The following is a 21,370-nucleotide window of genomic DNA, read 5'->3' as shown; positions in this document are numbered from 1 at the left end:
CAGACTAACTCTAAGAACCTCGGACAAAACTTACAATTGTATATAAGAACCTCACACAATACTTACAAACTGTATCTAAGAATTACAGACAATACTTACAGACTATCTAAGAACCGCAGACTATATTTATAAACTTTGCATAAGAACCTCGACAATACTTACAGACTGTATCTAAGAACTACAGACACTACTTACAGACTAACTCTAAGAACCTCGGACAAAACTTACAATTGTATACAAGAACCTCAGACAATACTTACAGACTGTATCTAAGAACTACAGACAATACTTACAGACTATCTAAGAACCGCAGACTATACGTACTTACACACTGAATCTAATTATCTGAGACAAAACTTACAACTGTATATAGGAACCTCAGACAATACTTACAAACTGTATATAAGAACCCCAGACAATACTTACAGACCGTATCTAAGAACTACAGACACTACTTACAGACTTACTCTAAAGAACCTCGGACAAACTTTACAATTGTATATAAAAACCTCAGACAATACTAACAGACTGTATCTAAGAATTACAGACAATACTTACAGACTATCTAAGAATTACAGACAATACTTACAGACTATCTAAGAACCGCAGACTATATTTATAAACTTTATATAAGAACCTCGACAATATTTACAGACTGTATCTAAGAACTACAGACTAACTCTAAGAACCTCGGACAAAACTTACAATTATATATAAGAACCCCAGACGATACTTACATACTGTATCTAAGCACTACAGACAATACTTACAGACTATCTAAGAACCGCAGACTATACTTACAGACTGAATCGAATTATCTGAGACAAAACTTACAACTGTATATAGGAACCTCAGACAATACTTAAAAACTGTATATAAGAACCCCAGACAATACTTACAGACTGTATCTAAGAACTACATACACTACTTACAGACTAACTCTAAAGAACCTCGGACAAACTTTACAATTGTATATAAAAACCTCAGACAATACTTACAGACTGTATCTAAGAACTACAGACAATACTTACAGACTATCTAAGAACCACAGACTATACTTACAGACTGAATCTAATTATCTGAGACAAAACTTACAACTGTATATAGAACCTCAGACAATACTTACAAACTGTATATAAGAACTACAGACAATACTTACAGACTATTTAAGAACCGCAGACAATACTTACAGACTGTATCTAAGAACTACAGACAATACTTACAGACTGTATCTATTAGAACTACAGACAATACTTACAGACTATTTAAGAACCTTAGACAATACTTACAGACTGTATCTAAGAACTACAGACAATACTTACAGACTGTATCTAAGCACTACAGACAATACTTACAGACTGTATCTAAGAATTACAGACAATACTTACAGACTGTATCTAAGAACTACAGACAATACTTACAGACTGTATCTAAGCACTACAGACAATACTTACAGACTATTTAAGAACCGCAAACAATACTTACAGACTATTTAAGAACTACAGACAATACTTACAGACTGTATTTAAGAACTACAGACAATACTTACAGACTGTATTTAAGAACTACAGACAATACTAACGGGTGCCACAAGTGGAGCAGGATCTGCTTACCCTTCCGGAGCACCTGCGATCACCCCTAGGTTTTGGTGGGGTTAGTGTTGTTTATTCTTTAGTTTTAACCTCAGACAATACTTACAAACTGTATATAAGAACCACAGACTAGTATACTTACAAACTGTTTCTCAGAACCACAGACAATACTTACAGACTCTAGTTTATTTTGTTATAAAGGGACCAAAAAAACTACCAGTGTAAAACAATACAAGAACGAAAAACAGACCCTCTGATTCCATATGCAAACTGCAAAACGGTAATCCAAAAACACCTATTAGATTCACTAACAAACAATATTCACTGAACAACAGGCTCTTGACTTGCAAAAGATGCATATAAAATGCATCAGGTTTAAACATATAAACAGGTAGGATAAACTGTTTTGCAGAAATGTCCAACTGAGTTAATAATAAAGTTAATGCTAAGTTTGCTCTGATATAGATGTCTGGTTGTGAAGTATTTCTGTATTCTTTAATGATTCTAAGCTGGTAATTTTCTTTGATATTTTTTTTACGTCCATTACATTGTATTTCTTATAATTGTTCACCCCAGTATTTTTCCTTCTTTGATTTTTGTCGAGCCTTCGACTTTAGTCGAAAAAGCGAGACTAAGCGATTCTACATTCCGTCGTCGTCGGCGGCGTCCACAAATATTCACTCTGTGGTTATAGCTTTTGAAATTTTAATAACTATACTGGATTTCTACCAAACTTGGACAGAAGCTTGTTTATGATCATAAGATAGTATCCAGAAGTAAATTTTGTAAAAATAAAATTCCATTTTTTCCGTATTTTACTCATAAATGGACTTAATTTTTTCTGCGGGGAAACATAACATTCACTCTGTGGTTAAAGTTTTTAGAATTTTAATAACTTTCTTAAACTATCCTGGTTTTGTACCAAACTTGGACAGAAGCTTGTTTATGATCATAAGATAGTATCCAGAAGTAAATTTTGTAAAAAAATAAATCCATTTTTTCTGTATTTTACTTTTAAATGGACTTAGTTTTTCTGCGGGGAAACATTATTTACATTCACTCTGTGGTTAAAGTTTAAAAAAATTTTGATAACTTTCTTAAACTATCCTGGGTTTGTACCAAACTTGGACAGAAGCTTATTTATGATCATAAGATACAGCCCGTAACAGAGAAGTGATCGAATTGGTGTTTCTTTACCGTCAAAATTAGCTACGTTATCGACAAACTTAATTGAGTAGTGACCGAACTATTTTGTTTTAATATGGTTTAATTTTTAGTTGCAAAAATATATTTCCTGTTTTCAAATAAACATACTCTTCACTCTCAATTTTAACATAATAAGACACCATAACCTAGTAAAAGCTTTTTACCTTTGACAAAGACACAAATGCCCTTAATATGAGCATCTCACTAATAAAATAAACAAGTTGAATTTTAAGATACTTCATCTATATGTATAAACAGAAAGTTAAAATGCAAAAATATAAATAATTATCCCAGTAAAAAAATAATTCATTACCAAGATCTACTTGTTTATCTTGTTTTGCAGTTCATATTTTTTATGTCCCCTTTTCTCTACCTATTGTAGTGAGGCAAAATTTAAAAAAGGGAGTTACAAATCAATCCAAGGTCAATAACTTGAAGATGTGTAGTCTTAAACTTAGCTTTGCTGCGTAATTTGTATATCTTGTCAAGCTGATAATTTTTACTGTTAAAAAAATATATTCAAAAGCTTTTGGCTATCATATAAAAAGGGTAAAGTTTTTCATCATGGACAGTAAACTGTGAATTTTGTGAGTTTTCACTTATTTGTAGAAGTTTGTCTGATCCATTTTGCTACATACATGTTTTCTCCATCTATTATAGTTATTTCATAATATGCCAAAATTAATTAAATCAGCCTGGTTATTTGGTATACTAGTACAACATATTTATGACATTAGTAGAATCTACGTTAAGATCATTGTTATGCACGCTAACTTTTGGTTACTTTTTTACTACATTCAGATGAGGCAAAGTTCAGTTAGAGCAAGACAACAGAGAAACTAAATATTTTTCATTTTCTTAGCCAAAAAATAGTCGAACTAATAAATTTGATGGTATAGATTTCATATTCCCAAGAATAGTAATCTTGTGAAAATCCTTTAAAAATGTCTTCTTCATCTTCTTAGCATGTTTCTTCTTCTTTAAACTCTACAAAAATACAAGTTATACATTTATGCTGCAGAATTAAAAAAAAAAATGAAATTATATTTCAACTATATTAAAAAAACAGTCAAACATGATTTAGGCTCAAAACTCCTATTTGATATACAGACTATAGTTTACAACATATTAAATCTAATAAATAAGAAAAACCTATGTTTAAATAAAACTTTAACAAAGATCACAGTATAAAATATTTGTAGTAAATTTTAATAGCAAATCTATTATTCAACTATTACTTATAATGTAAAATACAGATACTGTGGATTCAATTTTTTTTCGTGGGTACCAATTTTCATGGTTTCAGGAAAACTTACATATCCGTGTATATTTAATTTCGTGGTTTTAGCCAAGTCAAAGTAGAACCCATTTTAGCGAAATTTCAAACTATTAATGCCCATTTCAGCAAAATATTTTTAACCCATTATCATGGATAATATAAAATAAAAAAAAACTTTAATAGACTCAAGACAGCACAATATAAAGCATATATTATCCATTAAAATACAGTATTAAAAGTCTAAAAGATTCAATCAAATGTAAAACATCTGTTATTGTTTCTATCCTAGATAAAATACAGGACTAAAAGTCTAAAAGGTTAAATCAAATGAGAAAAGTCCGTTCTACCCTTGAATTTATATCCTAGAAAAGGCACATAATGGGCTCTTAATATAATCACTGTACAATACTGTATTTTGTCTATCCTATATCGGTATCTGTCACAAATTACACTCCCCCCCCTCTGTTTGTTTCAAGAACTTGTATTTCCATGATGAACATATAAATAACTTAAAGATTAAACCAGTATAAATTACTGGTTCTAGTAGGGTGTGTATTATTCAACCCTGTACGTTTTCGCTAAAATGGGCTATGTCGGTGCTAAAATGTCCCTTTGTAGTTCTTTTTTTTTTTTAGCTAAAATGTCCCGAGTCCATTAATAAACGAGGTTACATTCTAATAATTCTAATGGTCATAAGTTTGAATTAATTTTTAGTTAATTTCTTGCTACCGGTAGTTTAAAGTTCACATAAATTAAATTAAAGTTCAGCTACAGTACCTTTTTATACTTTTTGTTTTCTTGGCCTGCTGGTTAATCTTTCTTTTTAGGTTTGTTTGTGAGTATAAGTCAGCCTGTGTCTTTGTCAAAGGTAATGTCTCTGTGTATGTCTTAGCTACTGTCTATGTCACTGTGTGTGTCTCTGTCTGTGTAAAAGGTACTGTCACTGTGTGTGTCTTAGGTACTGTCTGTGTCACTGAGTGTGTCTCTGTCTGTGTCATAGGTCCTGTCACTGTGTGTGTCTTAGGTACTGTCTGTGTCACTGTGTGTGTCGTAGGTACTGTCTGTGTCACTGTGTGTGTCGTAGGTACTGTCTGGGTCACTGTATGTGTCTTAGGTACTGTCTGTGTCACTGTGTGTGTCGTAGGTACTGTCTGTGTCACTGTGTGTGTCGTAGGTAATGTCTGGGTCACTGTATGTGTCTTAGGTACTGTCTGTGTCACTGTGTGTGTCGTAGGTACTGTCTGGGTCACTGTGTGTGTCGTAGGTACTGTCTGGGTCACTGTATGTGTCTTAGGTACTGTCTGTGTCACTGTGTGTGTCGTAGGTACTGTCTGGGTCACTGTGTGTGTCGTAGGTACTGTCTGGGTCACTGTGTGTGTCTTAGGTACTGTCTGGGTCACTGTGTGTGTCTAAGGTACTGTCTGGGTCACTGTGTGCGTCTTAGGTACTGTCTGTGTCACTGTGTGTGTCTTAGGTACTGTCTGTGTCACTGTGTGTGTTTCTGTATGTGTCATCAGAACAGTAAGAGTGTCTGTCACAGGTGCTGTCAATATGTATCTGAAAGGTCTTATCAGTTCGTCTGTAACAGGTTTCGTCAGTGCGTGTGTCAATGGTGTAGTATTTGATGGAAAAATTATGCTTGTAAAATATCTGCTGTGCTTTCTGAAAATGAAAGAATTAATGATATATTACATTTTTTACCTTGTGTGATATATGTGGAAAACAAAATCAATTCTAAATCTTATCTATTTATGGATGCTGAAAGACAACTTTTTTATACACAAAATTGTTGAAAACGGTTATAATGTTAACAAACAGGAATGTGCAAGAAACATCATAAAATTACACAGCCCAATCATCACACTTGTGAAGAGTGTTTTCCATACACACTTAGGTCAATTATTCAGCAATGTAAACGGATCAGACTAGATCAGAGCTTATCAGAAAAGTTAATTTCACTTTATAGATGTATGTTAAGATATCAAAAGGTTAAAATATGATCATATAAGGTTAGTGTATATAGGTAAGTATCATCATTGGATAACTGAATGAACATAATTTTTGACCAGAAACTCATTACATTTATAACTTAAGGTCCTGCTATTTTTTGTTAACTTAAAAAGAAACTGACCTTCTGATAATCTAACAACAGTTTTATGAAGAAATAAATATATTTTTGTGGAAAATATGTATATATTTTGGTACATATATAGCAATGAATGAAATTTGATAAAAACACCATTATGTAAAACCGATTAGCAGATTTTTTTGTAAATTTGCTTCAATATTTTTAATGTTTACAGATGTTCAACATATTGTATTAACTAATTACTAAATTAAATAAAATTACTACCAATCAAGTTATCCTCCTCAACAGCCTTCTGCACCTTCACATTCAATTCTGTTTCTATAGCTGAAAGATAATTGATAATAGACATAAACTAGAAGTTTTAATTCCAATAAAACTGCATGCACACAAATAATGCCCATGACAACCTGTCATAATTGTTTCAATCAAATCTCTGACATTAACAATTAACAGGTGGTTGCATTTTCATCTGAAAACATTTTGGAAGTTACTTAAATGAGAGAATGGAAACTCACATTTTTGTAATTTTTCCATTTATAAAGAGGCATAATTGTAGAATGGTTAAAGTGACGCTTCCAAAATTCAAACTTGATCTGTATTTTGTGGTAATAAGCATTGTGTATAGGTTTCATAATATTTGGTTGAGGTACACTAAAGTAAGGGAATGGAAACGAAAAAAATTGCAATTTTTCCATTTATAAAGGGGCATAACTCTAGAACAGTGACACCACCAAAATTCAAACTTGATCTGTGTTTTGTAGTAATAAGCATTGTGTATAAGTTACATTTTGACTGAAGCCTGCAATTAAAATAGGATTGATTGTCATTTGCTGTGGCAAATATTTCAGGCATAATCAGGACAAAATTTATAAAAGACATTTAAATAAAGTATGTTATATTTATTTACCATTGTTAACTGGTAATGATGATACCTCATATGCAGGAGATGTGGGCCTGAAATAAACAATAAAATTGAAAAACTGGTAAAATTTACTTCTAGAACATGCAGAAATGTCCTAAGTATGTGCATTAGTTTATATACCTGTCTGTCAAAGGGCAATAACTATAAAAAAAATATTTGTTGACTCTTTTTATATAGCTTTAATTAATTGTAATTTTAAAAATAATTTGTGACATTGAAGATGAATGGTTGAAAAATGGTAATTTTTATATCAATAAGCGTAAAATGATGTTGGTTTTCTATTGTACATGATGGAGACTTAACTAACTTGAGAAGATGTGCAGACCAAAAACACTGTTCACCATTGTTCCACTCTATTAATTGCAGGATGGATATAAAAGTTAAAATGTCTAATTGTACTTACACTTCTACCGAAATTTCCTTTATGTTTAAAATCATTTTCATTTTTTTCTCCCCATAATCTGACATAGGTACTAGGGGGAGAACATCAAGGGGGATACCATTCACTTGTATTTTTCCTTTTTTAACGTTGGTGTACAGGAAAGCTTGTTTTTTTCCCACTGCTTTTGCTAAAAAAAAAAATTATATAAAACAGTATTTACTAAAACACATTTGATTATTTTTGTTGAGCCTTTGAGTTTAAACAAAAAAGTGAGACACAGCGATCCTACATTCTGTTTCGTCAGCGTCCACAAATAGTCATTCTGTGGTTAAAGTTTTTTGAAATTTTAATAGCTTTCTTAAACTATCCTGAATTTGTAACTTGGACAGAAGCTTATTTATGATCATTAAATAGTATCCAGAAGTCAATTTTGTAAAAATAAAATTCAATTTTTCCGTATTTTACACGAAATAGACTTAGTTTTTCTGCTGGGAAACATTAAATTCAATCTGTGGTTAAAGTTTTTAAAATTTTAATGACATATTCTTGTAAATAGACTTAGTTTTTCTGCTGGGAAACATTAAATTCACTCTGTGGTTAAAATTTTAATGACTTTCCTCAAATTATACCAAACTTGGACAGAAGCTTGTTTATGACAATGAGATAGTATTCAGAAGTCAATTTGTTAAAAAGAAAATAAAAAAAATTCTGTACATAATTATAAATTGACTTAGTTTTTCTTCCAGGAAACAATACATTCCAGAATTTGAAGATCTATTGGTGACCTTCTGCTGTTGTCTGTTATGGTCGGGTTTTTGTCTTTTTGACACATTCCCTATTTCCATTCTCAATTATATTCACTCTGTGGTCAAAGTTTTTAAAATTTTAATAACTTTTAAGCTATTCTGGATTTGTACCAAACTTGAATAGAAACTTGTTTATGATCAAAAGCTAATATCCAGAAGGAAGTTTTGTTAAAACGTTGTACCTGTTAATCCGTATTAAACTTATAAATGAACTTTTTTCTTCAAGTTAACATTATTATTACATACAGTCTGCAATCAAAGTATTTTTAAAAAACATATATGAGATTTATAAACTCAGCATTAAAGTTTTCCACATTGCAGCTGACATTTCATATGAAGTAGAGTAAAAGACATTACACTTACAATACAACTTGTTCATGTGGGTTTGAGCCTCCTGTTGAAGAATTTTTAAGTCTTTTGGTACTTCTTTGGTTCCTACAAAAAAAAGTAATGTCAAGTCACAATATTAAAACTATATTGTTAACCATACAAAAAGAAAAATAACTAGAATTGGCAAGCAATAGCAGATGTCACTTCATGATGCCACTGCTACCTTGCCGATATTTTTTATTATATTTGAACAGTTTCCATGGTAACTAGGGCTATAAAGGACCATTCCATAGTTGGATGCACAACCTCACACATAGGAATAAAAGTACTCTAGTTGAAGTGATTTGACGGTCGTAAATGCAGTTTAACTGGTGACAGGTAGTGGACACAGTAAAACGGATATTTGTAACCATCAAATCAAAATTGAGGTGGCAACTCTTCAACTATAGTACTGTTATTCCAAATCTAATGCATTACAAACAAATAATAATTTGTAACAGTTGGAACCTGATGCTCCGCAGGGCGCAGCTTTATACGACCGCAGAGGTTGAACCCTGAATGGTTGGGGCAAGTATGGACACAACATTCAAGCTGGATTCAGCTCTAAATTTGGATTGTGATTAAATAGTTGACACAGCATAGGTTTCACAGAATGAATGTGGTCTAATGAACTTAAAAAAAAAAATTTGCCTTTGAGCAATTCACTATGCTGTTGAATATTAATCCTCTCAAAAAAATGTTTGAAGAAATTTTCTTTTTATTTATGAAATCTGAAATGAAAAAAATTGACCCCCCAATTTTTTTTTCACATCCCCCTTTCCCTGATTTCAAAACTGATCTCAATTCAAATTTCTAATGAAGTTTGCAACAATAACTACTCATTTAATTACATCATAAAATATTAAAATGTAAAAATAGTGCTTGTTATTACTGAATGGTAAAGATTGTTTTAATCTATCAGTTGGTAGTAAAAGTGAATATACATTGTATATTGTATAAAACAATGATTTAAGTTGATTCAACTACTATTCTGGACAAAGAAAGATAACTCCAATTGAAATCCAATTGGAATTTCTTGCTATTGCACAATATTGTGCAATTAGATATTTCTTGCTATTGTGCAATACTGTGCAATTGAAAATATTTGGTATTGCACAATACTGTGCAATTGAAGATTTCTTGCTATTGCACAACACTGTGCAATTGAAGATTTCTTGCTATTGCTGAATACTGTGCAATTGAAAATTTCTTGCTATTGCACAATACTTAATATAATAATTTTGGATCCTGATTTGGACCAACTTGAAAACTGGGCCCATAATCAAAAATCTAAGTACATGTTTAGATTCAGCATATCAAAGAGGCTCAAGAATTCAATTTTTGTTAAAATCAAACTTAGTTTAATTTTGGACCCTTTGGACTTTAATGTAGACCAATTTTAAAACGGGACCAAAAATTAAGAATCTACATACACAGTTAGATTTGGCATATCAAAGAACCCCAATTATTCAATTTTTGATGAAATCAAACAAAGTTTAATTTTGGACCCCGATTTGGACCAACTTGAAAACTGGGCCAATAATAAAAAATCTAAGTACATTTTTAGATTCAGCATATCAAAGAACCCCAAGGATTCAATTTTTGTTAAAATCAAACTAAGTTTAATTTTGGACCCTTTGGACCTTAATGTAGACCAATTTGAAAACGGGACCAAAAATTAAGAATCTACATACACAGTTAGATCGGCATATCAAAGAACCCCAATTATTCAATTTTTGATGAAATCAAACAAAGTTTAATTTTGGACCCTTTGGGCCCTTTATTCCTAAACTGTTGGGACCAAAACTCCCAAAATCAATACCAACCTTCCTTCTATGTTCATAAACCTTGTGTTTAAATTTCATAGATTTCTATTTACTTATACTAAAGTTATGGTGCGAAAACCAAGAAAAATGCTTATTTGGGTCCCTTTTTGGCCCCTAATTCCTAAACTGTTGGGACCTTAACTCCCAAAATCAATACCAACCTTCCTTTTGTGGTCATAAACATTGTGTTTAAATTTCATTGATTTCTATTTACTTAAACTAAAGTTATTGTGCGAAAACCAAGAATAATGCTTATTTGGGCCCTTTTTTGGCCCCTAATTCCTGAACTGTTGGAACCAAAACTCCCAAAATTAAATCCCAACCTTTCTTTTGTGGTCATAAACCTTGTGTCAAAATTTCATAGATTTCTATTAACTTAAACTAAAGTTATAGTGCGAAAACCAAGAAAATGCTTATTTGGGCCCTTTTTGGCCCCTAATTCCTAAAATGTTGGGACCAAAACTCCCAAAATCAATCCCAACCTTCCTTTTGTGGTCATAAACCTTGTGTTAAAATTTCATAGGTTTCTATTCACTTTTACTAAAGTTAGAGTGCGAAAACTAGAAGTATTCGGACGACGACGACGACACAGACGACGACGCCAACGTGATAGCAATATACGACGAACATTTTTTCAAATTTTGCAGTCGTATAAAAATGTATAAACTTGAAAGAAAATAAAATTCTGCAAACCTTCATAAATGATTTTGGTGCATAGATTTCATTGCTAAACATGACGTTATACAAATAAAAACTTACAAACTGAAAATAATTTCGTTACTTCTTCTATTAAAATTTGGATAAAATAACACTAATGCCACTAATGAATCCCCTTGAACCTAATCACAAAATAAAACAAGTAAACTAAGCAAAAGTTTCAAAGTCAATAAACCATGACATAGGGACAGAGGAAAATATTTTTCATGGAAATAAGAAATGCCTACACTTATACAACTGCATACCAAAAGTGGTTCACTATAAACTAGAGGTAATCACAAACTTATACATTGTTAACGCTCCGCCACCATGTCTGGTTTTTTGGCTCTGTCTAGTTCAGACAAAAAACGATAGGTACAGGTAGTGACAATTTTTGGTAAACTGAATTAAACTTGTATGTAATTTAAACAAGAATGTATCCCCAGTACATGGATGCCCATTTGCACTATCATTTTCCATGTTCAGTGGACTGTGAAAATGGGACAAAAACTCTAATTTGGCATTATAATTAGAAAGATCATCACAGGAAACATGTATAATAAGTTTCAAGTTGATTGGAATTCAACTTAATCCAAAACTAAAAACCTCAACCAAAAACTTAAACCTGAAGTGAAACAGACAGAAAAACAAACAAAAGATAACAAACAAACAAATGCACAGAGCAGAAAACAAAATGCCCATAAATAGGGCATACAAATGTTAAAATTCTGACCTAGTGAATGAAAAGCAAAAAATTCTGCAGGATGTCCTCTGATTTAAGGAAGGCAGCAGTTTTTCCATCTCCTAAAAGGATCTGGGATCCAGTGTTGGTGTCAATGCCTACCAGAGCTACATCTATACCATGCTTTTCAAGTTCAACAATCTGAAGGGAAAAAGAAAAATATTTGATTATGGTCTGACTGAGGATTAAAATAATATCAAACAAACCTAGATAAAAAAAAAATTGCACACGCTCACTATTTATTGATATTTATTTATACTTATTTATCAAGAGCCTAGTTCGCGCACCTGTAATTTTTTGCTTCAATCTTTTATCAATAACTATTTTTTATTTTCAATATATATTAATTTGTGGCTTAAAAATGCCTTTTCAGGAGGATCGCGGCTATAAGATTTTCAGAAAAAAAATAACATTTGTTTTTCATTACAAATTCTATTAATTACCTTCAGTAGTTGTTTCTTTATCATATGGTACAAAAATAATTCCAAAAAAAATTGCAGTTGGCCCCATGTGACACTAAAAATGTAGGTATCATTGAAAAAGCTCCAAATTATCTCCCTTTGGTGCAAAATGCCATTATTTGGCATTAAAATTGAACGGACGAAGATGATGGTGGATGCCAAGTTATGGTTATTGCTCACTTTAACATGCATCAAAACACACACACATATTGCCGGTAACTGAAAAAATGTTGCCATCATATTACAAGTTGGGTCTTCAGGAAAGTTTATTTTATAAGCAGATCAGAATAAAATTGTTTAAATCAAATAATAATAAAAAAAAAAAATTCAGTCTCACATGTTCTCTGATAATCTTAAGCCTTTTAAAGGCATCTTTTTGTTGTGGTTGAGGTGGTACCACTGGCTTTTCCTTGGCCTTCTGTTTATATTCCTCCTTTTCCTCCTGCCCTAACAAATTCCAGGCAGGTGCCCAGTGTGCTATGTCATTGAATTGATCTTAAATAAACAAATATAAAAATTAGGTTAATCAACTGTCTAACCTGATTGATTCTTTTAAGAATAAGCAAACACAAGTTTTTCCATTAATTCTTCTTTAAAAAAGGTCAAAAGAAAAACTTTTTAAACCTTCAATTGAGGCTACTATTCATTGATGCCAAATTTCATCAAATTATATTTTAATACCCAAGCTCTATTGTTTGTTAAAAAATGAAGGTAGTGATTAACACCAGTCCTGTAAAAACATATATGGATGTGTCAATTATGTCCTCACAGACAATAAAACAATACTTGATTGATTTTTTATTATTTGTCCAAGTTTTTTATAAATTAGCAGTTGGTTAAAACTTGTAGAAAAAAACAAAGTTATATCTCTTACATAGAGAAAGGACACTTGTCTATAGCTATGTTATAAAATTACACATGTTACACTGTACTGGTATAAATTCTTTTAAATAAGATTAATAAATTATGGCTTTAAAAAAAGATACAAAAATTAGCTTTTTCCTGAGGATAAAAAGTTATTAGAAATTCTTTAATATTGCATATACAATGTAATCATAAGTAATCATCATTACTTTAAAGAAAAGTAATCTCATGTAATCAATTACATTTGAAATAAGGTGTAATTGTAATGTAATGGATTACATTTTATAAGCAAAGTATTTGTAATTTAATCGATTACATTTTAAAGTAATTGACCCCATCCCTGCAGTCAAGTGTAAGAAGTAACTGCATGATCAATAATATGTTATTTGCTTCTTTTTTAAGGAATTGGGATGCTTTTCTCTTTAAACAAATTTTTAATTCAACTAATTTTGGAGTTGAAATAACAATAGATTTCTTTTAAATGCACAGTCATGAGTGAAAGTAACTCCTGCATATGCATACTTTGTCAGATGTAAATTCATTTTGTACATGCTGACTTATCACTATACACTATTTTTAGTATAAAATCACCATGAATTTATATATATAAATATGTCCACATGTAAATTGACTTCAAGTATATTGTATCCATCAGATGTAGCAAAAATAGCAGGCTGTAGAAATATAATAAACTGCATAGAAAATCACACTTACAATGTTAATATATATATCTGTTCATGACTTCATCCCATCCACAATCCACAACCAAGGCTTATATAAAATAATGCATTTAGAAAGCCATAACTAATAATGGCTTATATCAAAAGGATTTGAGATAACATGGAGATTTGTTCCATGGCAAATCATACCACATCTTTTTTATTTATATATATGCAGGTACAGGTGGTACAATGTATATATTTATATATAGATTGTCTTTTTCGATGGTTAATCATATATAACATTACTATACAATATTATCACAAAAATGTAAAACTAATTGGAGAAAAATGTAATGAATTAAAAGACTAATTTACAATTTAAATCTTTTTTTACAACACAGACTTATTAATTAATGTATATAATATATATATATAGGGTTGAAGATTTGAACAACAGTACTAATAATATACAATTATTAACTTTTGATGAGGTTGATATAATATTTTTTAACACCATAACGAAAAAAAATCCAAAAAACAGGAACTTGCAAGACGTCATGAATCTATATTTAGGTACACGTAGTCCAGTCATACTAAGATTTAACCTCAAACTAATTGCAACAGAAAATGTTTTAGTTCTAATCTATAGCATTATGCCCTTTATATACACAAGAAAAAAGTCCCATAAAATGTAACTTGAGAAAAACTCAAAATCAGCATTTTAAATTTCCTATGGAAATTGACATTGGAAGGGGAGATAACTCTTGCAAAAGTGAGTCTTTTTTGGTCAGTTTTTGGTTGTTTTTCTTGAAATTTATGTAAAGTATGAGACTTTGATTGGGTTATAAGTATGTGTTTGACTATATTATTTAATCTTCTGCTCATGAAATGTACAAACCAAACAAAACCAAAGTGTTATGGGTAGTTTTATTTTTTTCATGCACTTTTTGTTAAAGAAATTGCTAGTTTGGAGCTTTGTAACCATTTTGAAAAAATAATGTGAAAATTTGGTATTGTTTACATCTGTATATTATATTTTTTCAGCATCTTACTTATCTAAAGAAACTTAAAACCAAAAAAAAGAAGAATAAATGCTAAATTATTTTTATTAAATTTGAGATTCTTTACCTTGACATGTTGAAAAATTCAATAAATGGTCAACTAATGAATTACAAAATCTAGATTATAGCTTGATAAAATATATGAAAACACCTTTAGAGTTGTTTTTTATACTCTAAAGACCGCTAAAAAATCAAGAATCGATACATTCTAATGAATAGAAGCTGTTAAGTTTTAATTTTGTATCAATTTTTATTGATATTTCTGCCTTTTCTGCAAGAGTTATCTCCCTTTTCAATGCAAATCTCCATAGGAATTTTATATGGTGATTTTTTTAGTCTTCCTCAAGTTAGATTTTTTGGGACTCTCTTCTGTGTATATTTGGTGTATAATGCTAAAGATTAAAACTTAAAAATCTTCTGTTGCAATTACTTTCAGGTTAGGGTAGAATTTATGCTAGATTGACTGGACTATTGGATGCTATTCCAAATTTTAGGTGTAACACCATTAATTCAGGCCCGGCCAGAAAGCACATACCAGAAAGTAGTACATATTTAACACAAAATATTTCCTACACATGGACATAACTTAAAATATTTAGAATATTTTTATTAATTTTGGTATCAAATGAAAGCTGCATGACTGGTGATCATTGTAGAACAATTTTTGACTGATAAATTTGAATAATAAAAAAATGGCATGAAATTTAAAAAGGAGGGTACATTTTGCCTTTTTGTCAGATCGGAAGTACCTGTTTTGGTACATCCGAAGTTCCGGGAACCAGTTCTTTCTTATATGCCATGTAAGGTATGTTGATTTTTTCAGTACAGGACACCAGAAGGTGTTGCTTTGACATGTAATGATTGTCACTTTATTTGAACTTAAGTTAAAAGAGCTGTGACCACTCGAAATTGAGGAATTTAACATAGAAAGCAATGTGGCCATTAATTAGTGGTGTACTTCCTTTAGATTAACCTCTTGCCATTTTAGCCCCAGTTAAAATAACGATAGGCTATATATATTAACATACATGTATGCAGTTTACCTTTTTTCTCTCTAACAAAACAATTATACCCAGTCATTCCTTTGAGGTATAATGTTTGTGGCTGTGCTTCATATTTCCTTCCCTCCACGACTTTTTTATAATTGCCAATCCAGTCCTTAAATTATTAGTATAAAATAAATTCAATCAGGCACATATGACTCCAAAATGACAAAGGTGAAATTGTAAAAAAATCAAATTAGACTTTTAGTATCTCACAATTATTAAGCTATTTTATCTGAGTGGTTACATGTTATATGTAAAATCATTCAAGGTATATAAGGTCCATAATCAATTTTATTCATATGGATATTTTTATACTATAGTTTTTTTTTCTGATTTTATTAGAATGACGCTATAAATTATCTATGCAATATGAACGTAGATAACGAATTTATCCCCGGTCTTAGTTTGAATTGGGAGAGTTTTAGGGAAATTTGTGTACAAAGTGTTACATGAAAACAATGTTTTTTTCATTATCTAAAATAGTTTAATTGAAATTTGGAAATTTGACATTTTTTTTACAAGGTGTAGGGTACTTACCTTTGGTCGAACCCTACAGGTAGTCAAATATAAGACGTTTTTTAATCCTGAGACAGAGAAACTGGATGGAGTCAAATTTTGGCGCTCAATGTTGTGAGAGTTATGTCATAGATGGTGTGACGTGACTGACGTCAAAGTGGGTCATTTGCATAGCTAGGTCAGTAGTCCCATTCCTTCAATGAGGCAAGCAAGTGATGCATTTAATGAAATGAGTGTAAATGATCGGCATAATAGGACAAATCATTAATGAATTATTAAAATATTTAAATTACAGTCATCATGAATAATCTACAGAATTTTATATTTCACAAGCGTGAAGTTCCCGGGGATAATAGTAAGCAATGTCCAGGAATATAGGTTAGCAACACCCAGGGGCTATGGGTTTTGTAATGACGTAAGTTAACCAATCAAAATCATAGAAGTATATTAAGCCGGGGATAATATTTAATAGGTATGAATTTATTAAGTGTTTGTTCAAGATTGGTATTGCATGTGAGCAAATGCATGTCCACTGTATTGTAAAATGACACAATGATACAACATACATGTGAATTCCATCAAAACAGTTGAATAAAATATCAAAATCAGAAAAACTATTAACATGTATAAACTTTGAATTAATATATATGACTGGATACACCATGTACACAGTGTTTTGGTATTAATCCAAATCCAAATCCTTTGTTACAGTTTGAAAGCCTATTTAATAATGCAATGTATTACATGAAAATTTAAGGTCACCATTGCCAAGTTGGCATATAAATTAAAATACCTTGATAACCTGTAATGGCAGTCCTGTTCTTTCAACAGCCTTGTTGTGCAGCACACTGCTTTTTATACCTTTGGAGTCCATGCCTTGGGCAAACAGCTCCTTCAAAATATCCTTGGTCTCCTCTGATAAGTTTGTTTTCTGAAATATATTTACACTGTGAGTGGTTTTAGTATTAACTTTATCATGTTTATACTAAATACATTTCATATCGAGGTGAAACCTTGTGTCAAAGGAACCTTAAAGTAATGCTTTTAAACAAGCATTTGTTCACTTATCTACATTGGCTAGAGGTATAAGGAGACGGTTCAGATCTCATAAACATGTTTAACCCTGCTACAATTTTGCGCCTGTCCCAAGTCAGGAGCCTCTGGCCTTTGTTAGTCTTGTATGATTTTTAATTTTAGTTTCTTGTGTATAATTCAGAGTTTAGTATGATGTCCATTATCACTGAACTAGTATACATATTTATTAAGGGGCCAGCTGAAAGACACCTCTGGGTGCGGGAGTTTCTTGATACATTGAAGACCCATTGGTGGCCTTTGGTTGTTGTCTGCTCTATGGTCGGGTTGTTGTCAATTTGACACATTCCTCATTTCCTTTCTCAATTTTATTTGTTACTGGTTTTATCAATGAAAAGAATATTACATAATTATAAAGGAAATATGGTTATCAAATAATATAAATAATATTTCTAATATCAGCATAATAAGGTCATCCATAAAAAAATTCTTTTACAAGCTTAAGCATATTCATTGATGGCCCTTTTGTGCTTTATAGTTGGTTTGTTAACTCTTTTAAACATTCCTCGTGTCCATTCTTTTAATATTTTTCATGTGTATAGAAGAAGAAGAAGTTGCTGTTTTTCTAACCATTATTAGAATACTATGGATGCAATTTGTTTTAATCTTAATTTTCACACTTAGTGCAGTAATAGAATCTTTATTTTTATAAATTCAACAAATCATATCATTGGTCATTGTGTCAAGTTTAAGAGTAAATTAAGATAATTAAAGCAATCAGAAATAAAGGCCTCAAGAGTCAAGATGTTTTCCTCTGCTCAGTTAATTCTGAGTATTATTTTAGATGTCAACACAGCCATAGTTCCTATTAAGTGGTCAGTTTGTTATAATAAGGCTTATATCCCTATAAACTATAAATGAGGATGTGGATAGGATTTAAAGAAAAAAAAATAATGGGGTGGGTGGACATAAAGGACAGAAAATATCATTTGTAGATAATAGTAATTCAAGTGATTACATAATAGCCAGTGTTTTAAAGGTAAAGGATCTCCTGTAGTTGGTGATCGCAATACTGGTATAAAAAATTTGTACCAGTATTGTGTTTTCTTAAATAAACAATACATATATAGGTAATTAATCTTTTATCAAAGGTGTCACATATATATGCATAATGAAATTAACATATGACATGACAATTTAATAAGGAATAATTGTATGTTTAACTGATGATGCCATTGATGGAACACTGTGATTGTCATAAAGGAAGTTTTGAATTTTCTGATGTTTTTTCCTTAACATTGCTTAATAAGGAAACCATACTGTCTCAGCATTTTAACAAACTCTTTACTTTCTTCTATGTTTTCTTTTAGCTATCTCTTTACAGGTCTCAGTAGTATATTTTAGTGTCTATATTTTATTAAGATGGTATTTCTGCAAATCCTCCCTCCACACTTCCTATATTGATATTTAGGTATTCAGTCTTTGTGTACTTTCTCTCTAGATTAAAAACTTTTTCAGATAGCACCTGAACAGCTCTCTAACTGTCAGAGTGCTTGCCAAGTACAAAAATGTATAAGTATTTGTACCAGAAGATATATCTGTTACAAATTGTATTGCCCATGTATATGGTTCTGAAGTGACTATGGTACTAATCTACCAAAAAAAAGTTACAATACTGGTACAAAATTTGTATACCAGTATTGTGGACAATACTGGTATGCTCCACAATACTGGTATACCAGTATTGCGATTACCAACTACAGGAGATCCAAGATAAAGAATAATAAGTGAAAACAATTAACACTACAGAAATGAAAAGTTTTTCACCCCCATCCCCCATTAACAAAAACAAGTGCGAGTGATTTAATATACGAATGTGGATAGTACCCCCCCCCCTTTTTCCATTGACAGAAACTACTGTATGTGAGTAAACGGTAGTCAATTCTATATCTGATGGTTTAATATGTTATTTTTCAAAGGTATATAAGAAAATAAGCTTCCCGTTTAAAATCCATTGGAGGTCCTCCGATAAACCGCAACTAATATTTTTTGTAGCGGCCACTTTCCTATTACTGGATGTCCGCCATTTTGACTTAACGGTCATGTGACAAAAGTAAAAATCCCGCCACGGACAAATTCTTAGCATTTTACTGGAAAACATTTTAAAATCATGTAATAAATCTCATATATATAATATTATAGATTTTGTATGCGAGCATCATTGGTTGCAGGCGTCTATTTTTTTCAATTTCAATTGCTACGAAGTTTCTAGAAAGTAGTTGCATAGTCTGCATATATAGTGCATCCAGTACGCACAAAGGAAGCAACGTTCATATATCATTATTATAACAAGAACATCTGCTTAGTTCATAGTACCATTATAGGATATGGATTTACCATTATAGGATATGGATTTACCATTATAGAGTATGGATAAAATAGCACTGCAACATCACATTTCAGTATGCAATAAAGGTGGGCACAGGTTCACTGTAATATTTCAAATATCTCTAGTCGGACAGATGATAAAACATTAAAATAGCTTACCGACATGTCTAGTTGAGATGTACGAGAAATAAAAGGAAAACTTGATAAAACTTGAACGTGCTTTTTATGTAATTTGAAAATGGCTAATGTTAGAACTCTTTGAAAAGCATGCTGGGAAACTGCAATTGATTGGTTATAATTGCTGCATAAAATCATTCTATTCAACAGGATAACCCAATACTATATAGTAACATAGTACACTATATTATCGGCTGAACAGCATAACCCCACATAACCTAATATCTATTGAATAGGAAAACCCCAGTTGCATCGGGTGATCTGTGACCATACAAGGTTCTTTTTTTTCTGTCGCAAGGAAACCTAACACTATACACTGAATACAGCCTTGTCTGTCCACCCATTGACTTAGCAAACACCCGTAAACCCCCATTTCAAGGCAATTTTTCCTCAAACGTGCTTTCTGTGTCTTAATCCATTCCCAATAGTCCATTTTTACAAGGTATGAACTAGTTTAGTAAAAATTTTTAAAAATGAAAGTACAACAAGGTCATGAGTGCACGTGTAGTTTCCCTAAATAGGTGTAATACCACCATTGATTTTCCCCTATTAGTCTTTGTTAAATTGGCACTTTTAAAAAAATTGTACAGTATTTACCTTTATTTCAACCAAAGAAATACTTTGCATGAATAAAGTTAAATCCTTTCCAGTGCTACAGTGAAAATTTCACACCACATTTCATTGCATATAAGAAAGTAACCAGCACCGGAAGTAAACAACCCAATTTTTACACTGTTATTTACTGGTTACCTGCTTTGGTAACTATGTAACCTTAACTTTCCAAAATATTTTATTAGACCATCAAATAAAAAAAGAATGATGCTTTTAGACACCCAACATACATGTTTATGACTCAGAAAAATTTAAGTGCATTGAAATGCAGGGTTAATTTTCTACAACTGTCAAATTCAAGGGAATATTTTTAGACCTACTTTCGTATGCAACCGGATGTGACGTATCATGATTTGGTGGTATTACACCTAAAGAACACCTAAATGTCAAATAAACTTAATGTAATTTTTTTCCCTCCAATTGCAAGTTATTTCAAGCATAACTGCCAAGTTTTGTCTCAGTCAGATCTATACTGTCAGAGAAAATCACTATAATGTAAGGCAATATTCTATGGCGATTTCAGTCTAATTTCTTTGAAAAATCCTTATTTCAGTGTATCATTATAAAATGCAGTGTTGACTAATACCTGATCATAAACTCATGATCTAAGCATTCAAACAATTAAATAGGATACAAAAGACA

General features: G+C 31.3%; 1 protein-coding gene across 2 annotated transcripts; it reads right to left on the bottom strand.

Annotated features, from left to right (window-relative positions):
- Window positions 1-2,113: 2,113 nt before the first annotated feature.
- On the bottom strand, window positions 2,114-21,060 carry LOC143047161 (uncharacterized). 2 transcript variants are annotated; one of them, XM_076220129.1, is made up of 9 exons: window positions 20,714-21,060; window positions 17,313-17,450; window positions 16,001-16,115; window positions 8,640-8,711; window positions 7,492-7,657; window positions 7,074-7,120; window positions 6,431-6,490; window positions 4,855-5,739; window positions 2,114-3,785 (listed from the first exon to the last, which is right to left on the bottom strand). In XM_076220129.1, exons 1-8 carry the CDS (start codon window positions 20,741-20,743, stop codon window positions 5,711-5,713), a joined length of 657 nt encoding a protein of 218 aa, XP_076076244.1. In that variant the 5' UTR covers window positions 20,744-21,060; the 3' UTR covers window positions 2,114-3,785; window positions 4,855-5,710. The 2 variants fall into 2 exon arrangements, with proteins under 2 accessions (XP_076076244.1, XP_076076245.1); XM_076220130.1 differs by lacking the exons at window positions 2,114-3,785; window positions 4,855-5,739; window positions 6,431-6,490; window positions 7,074-7,120 and adding exons at window positions 11,901-12,050; window positions 12,708-12,865 and having other exon boundaries at window positions 7,594-7,657; window positions 20,714-21,042.
- Between the last annotated feature and the right edge of the window lie 310 nt (window positions 21,061-21,370).

The sequence above is a fragment of the Mytilus galloprovincialis genome, chromosome 10 (assembly GCF_965363235.1).
Source record: "Mytilus galloprovincialis chromosome 10, xbMytGall1.hap1.1, whole genome shotgun sequence".
In the NCBI taxonomy this organism is placed as follows: domain Eukaryota; kingdom Metazoa; phylum Mollusca; class Bivalvia; order Mytilida; family Mytilidae; genus Mytilus; species Mytilus galloprovincialis.
This window is presented reverse-complemented; position numbering and strand designations above follow the sequence as displayed.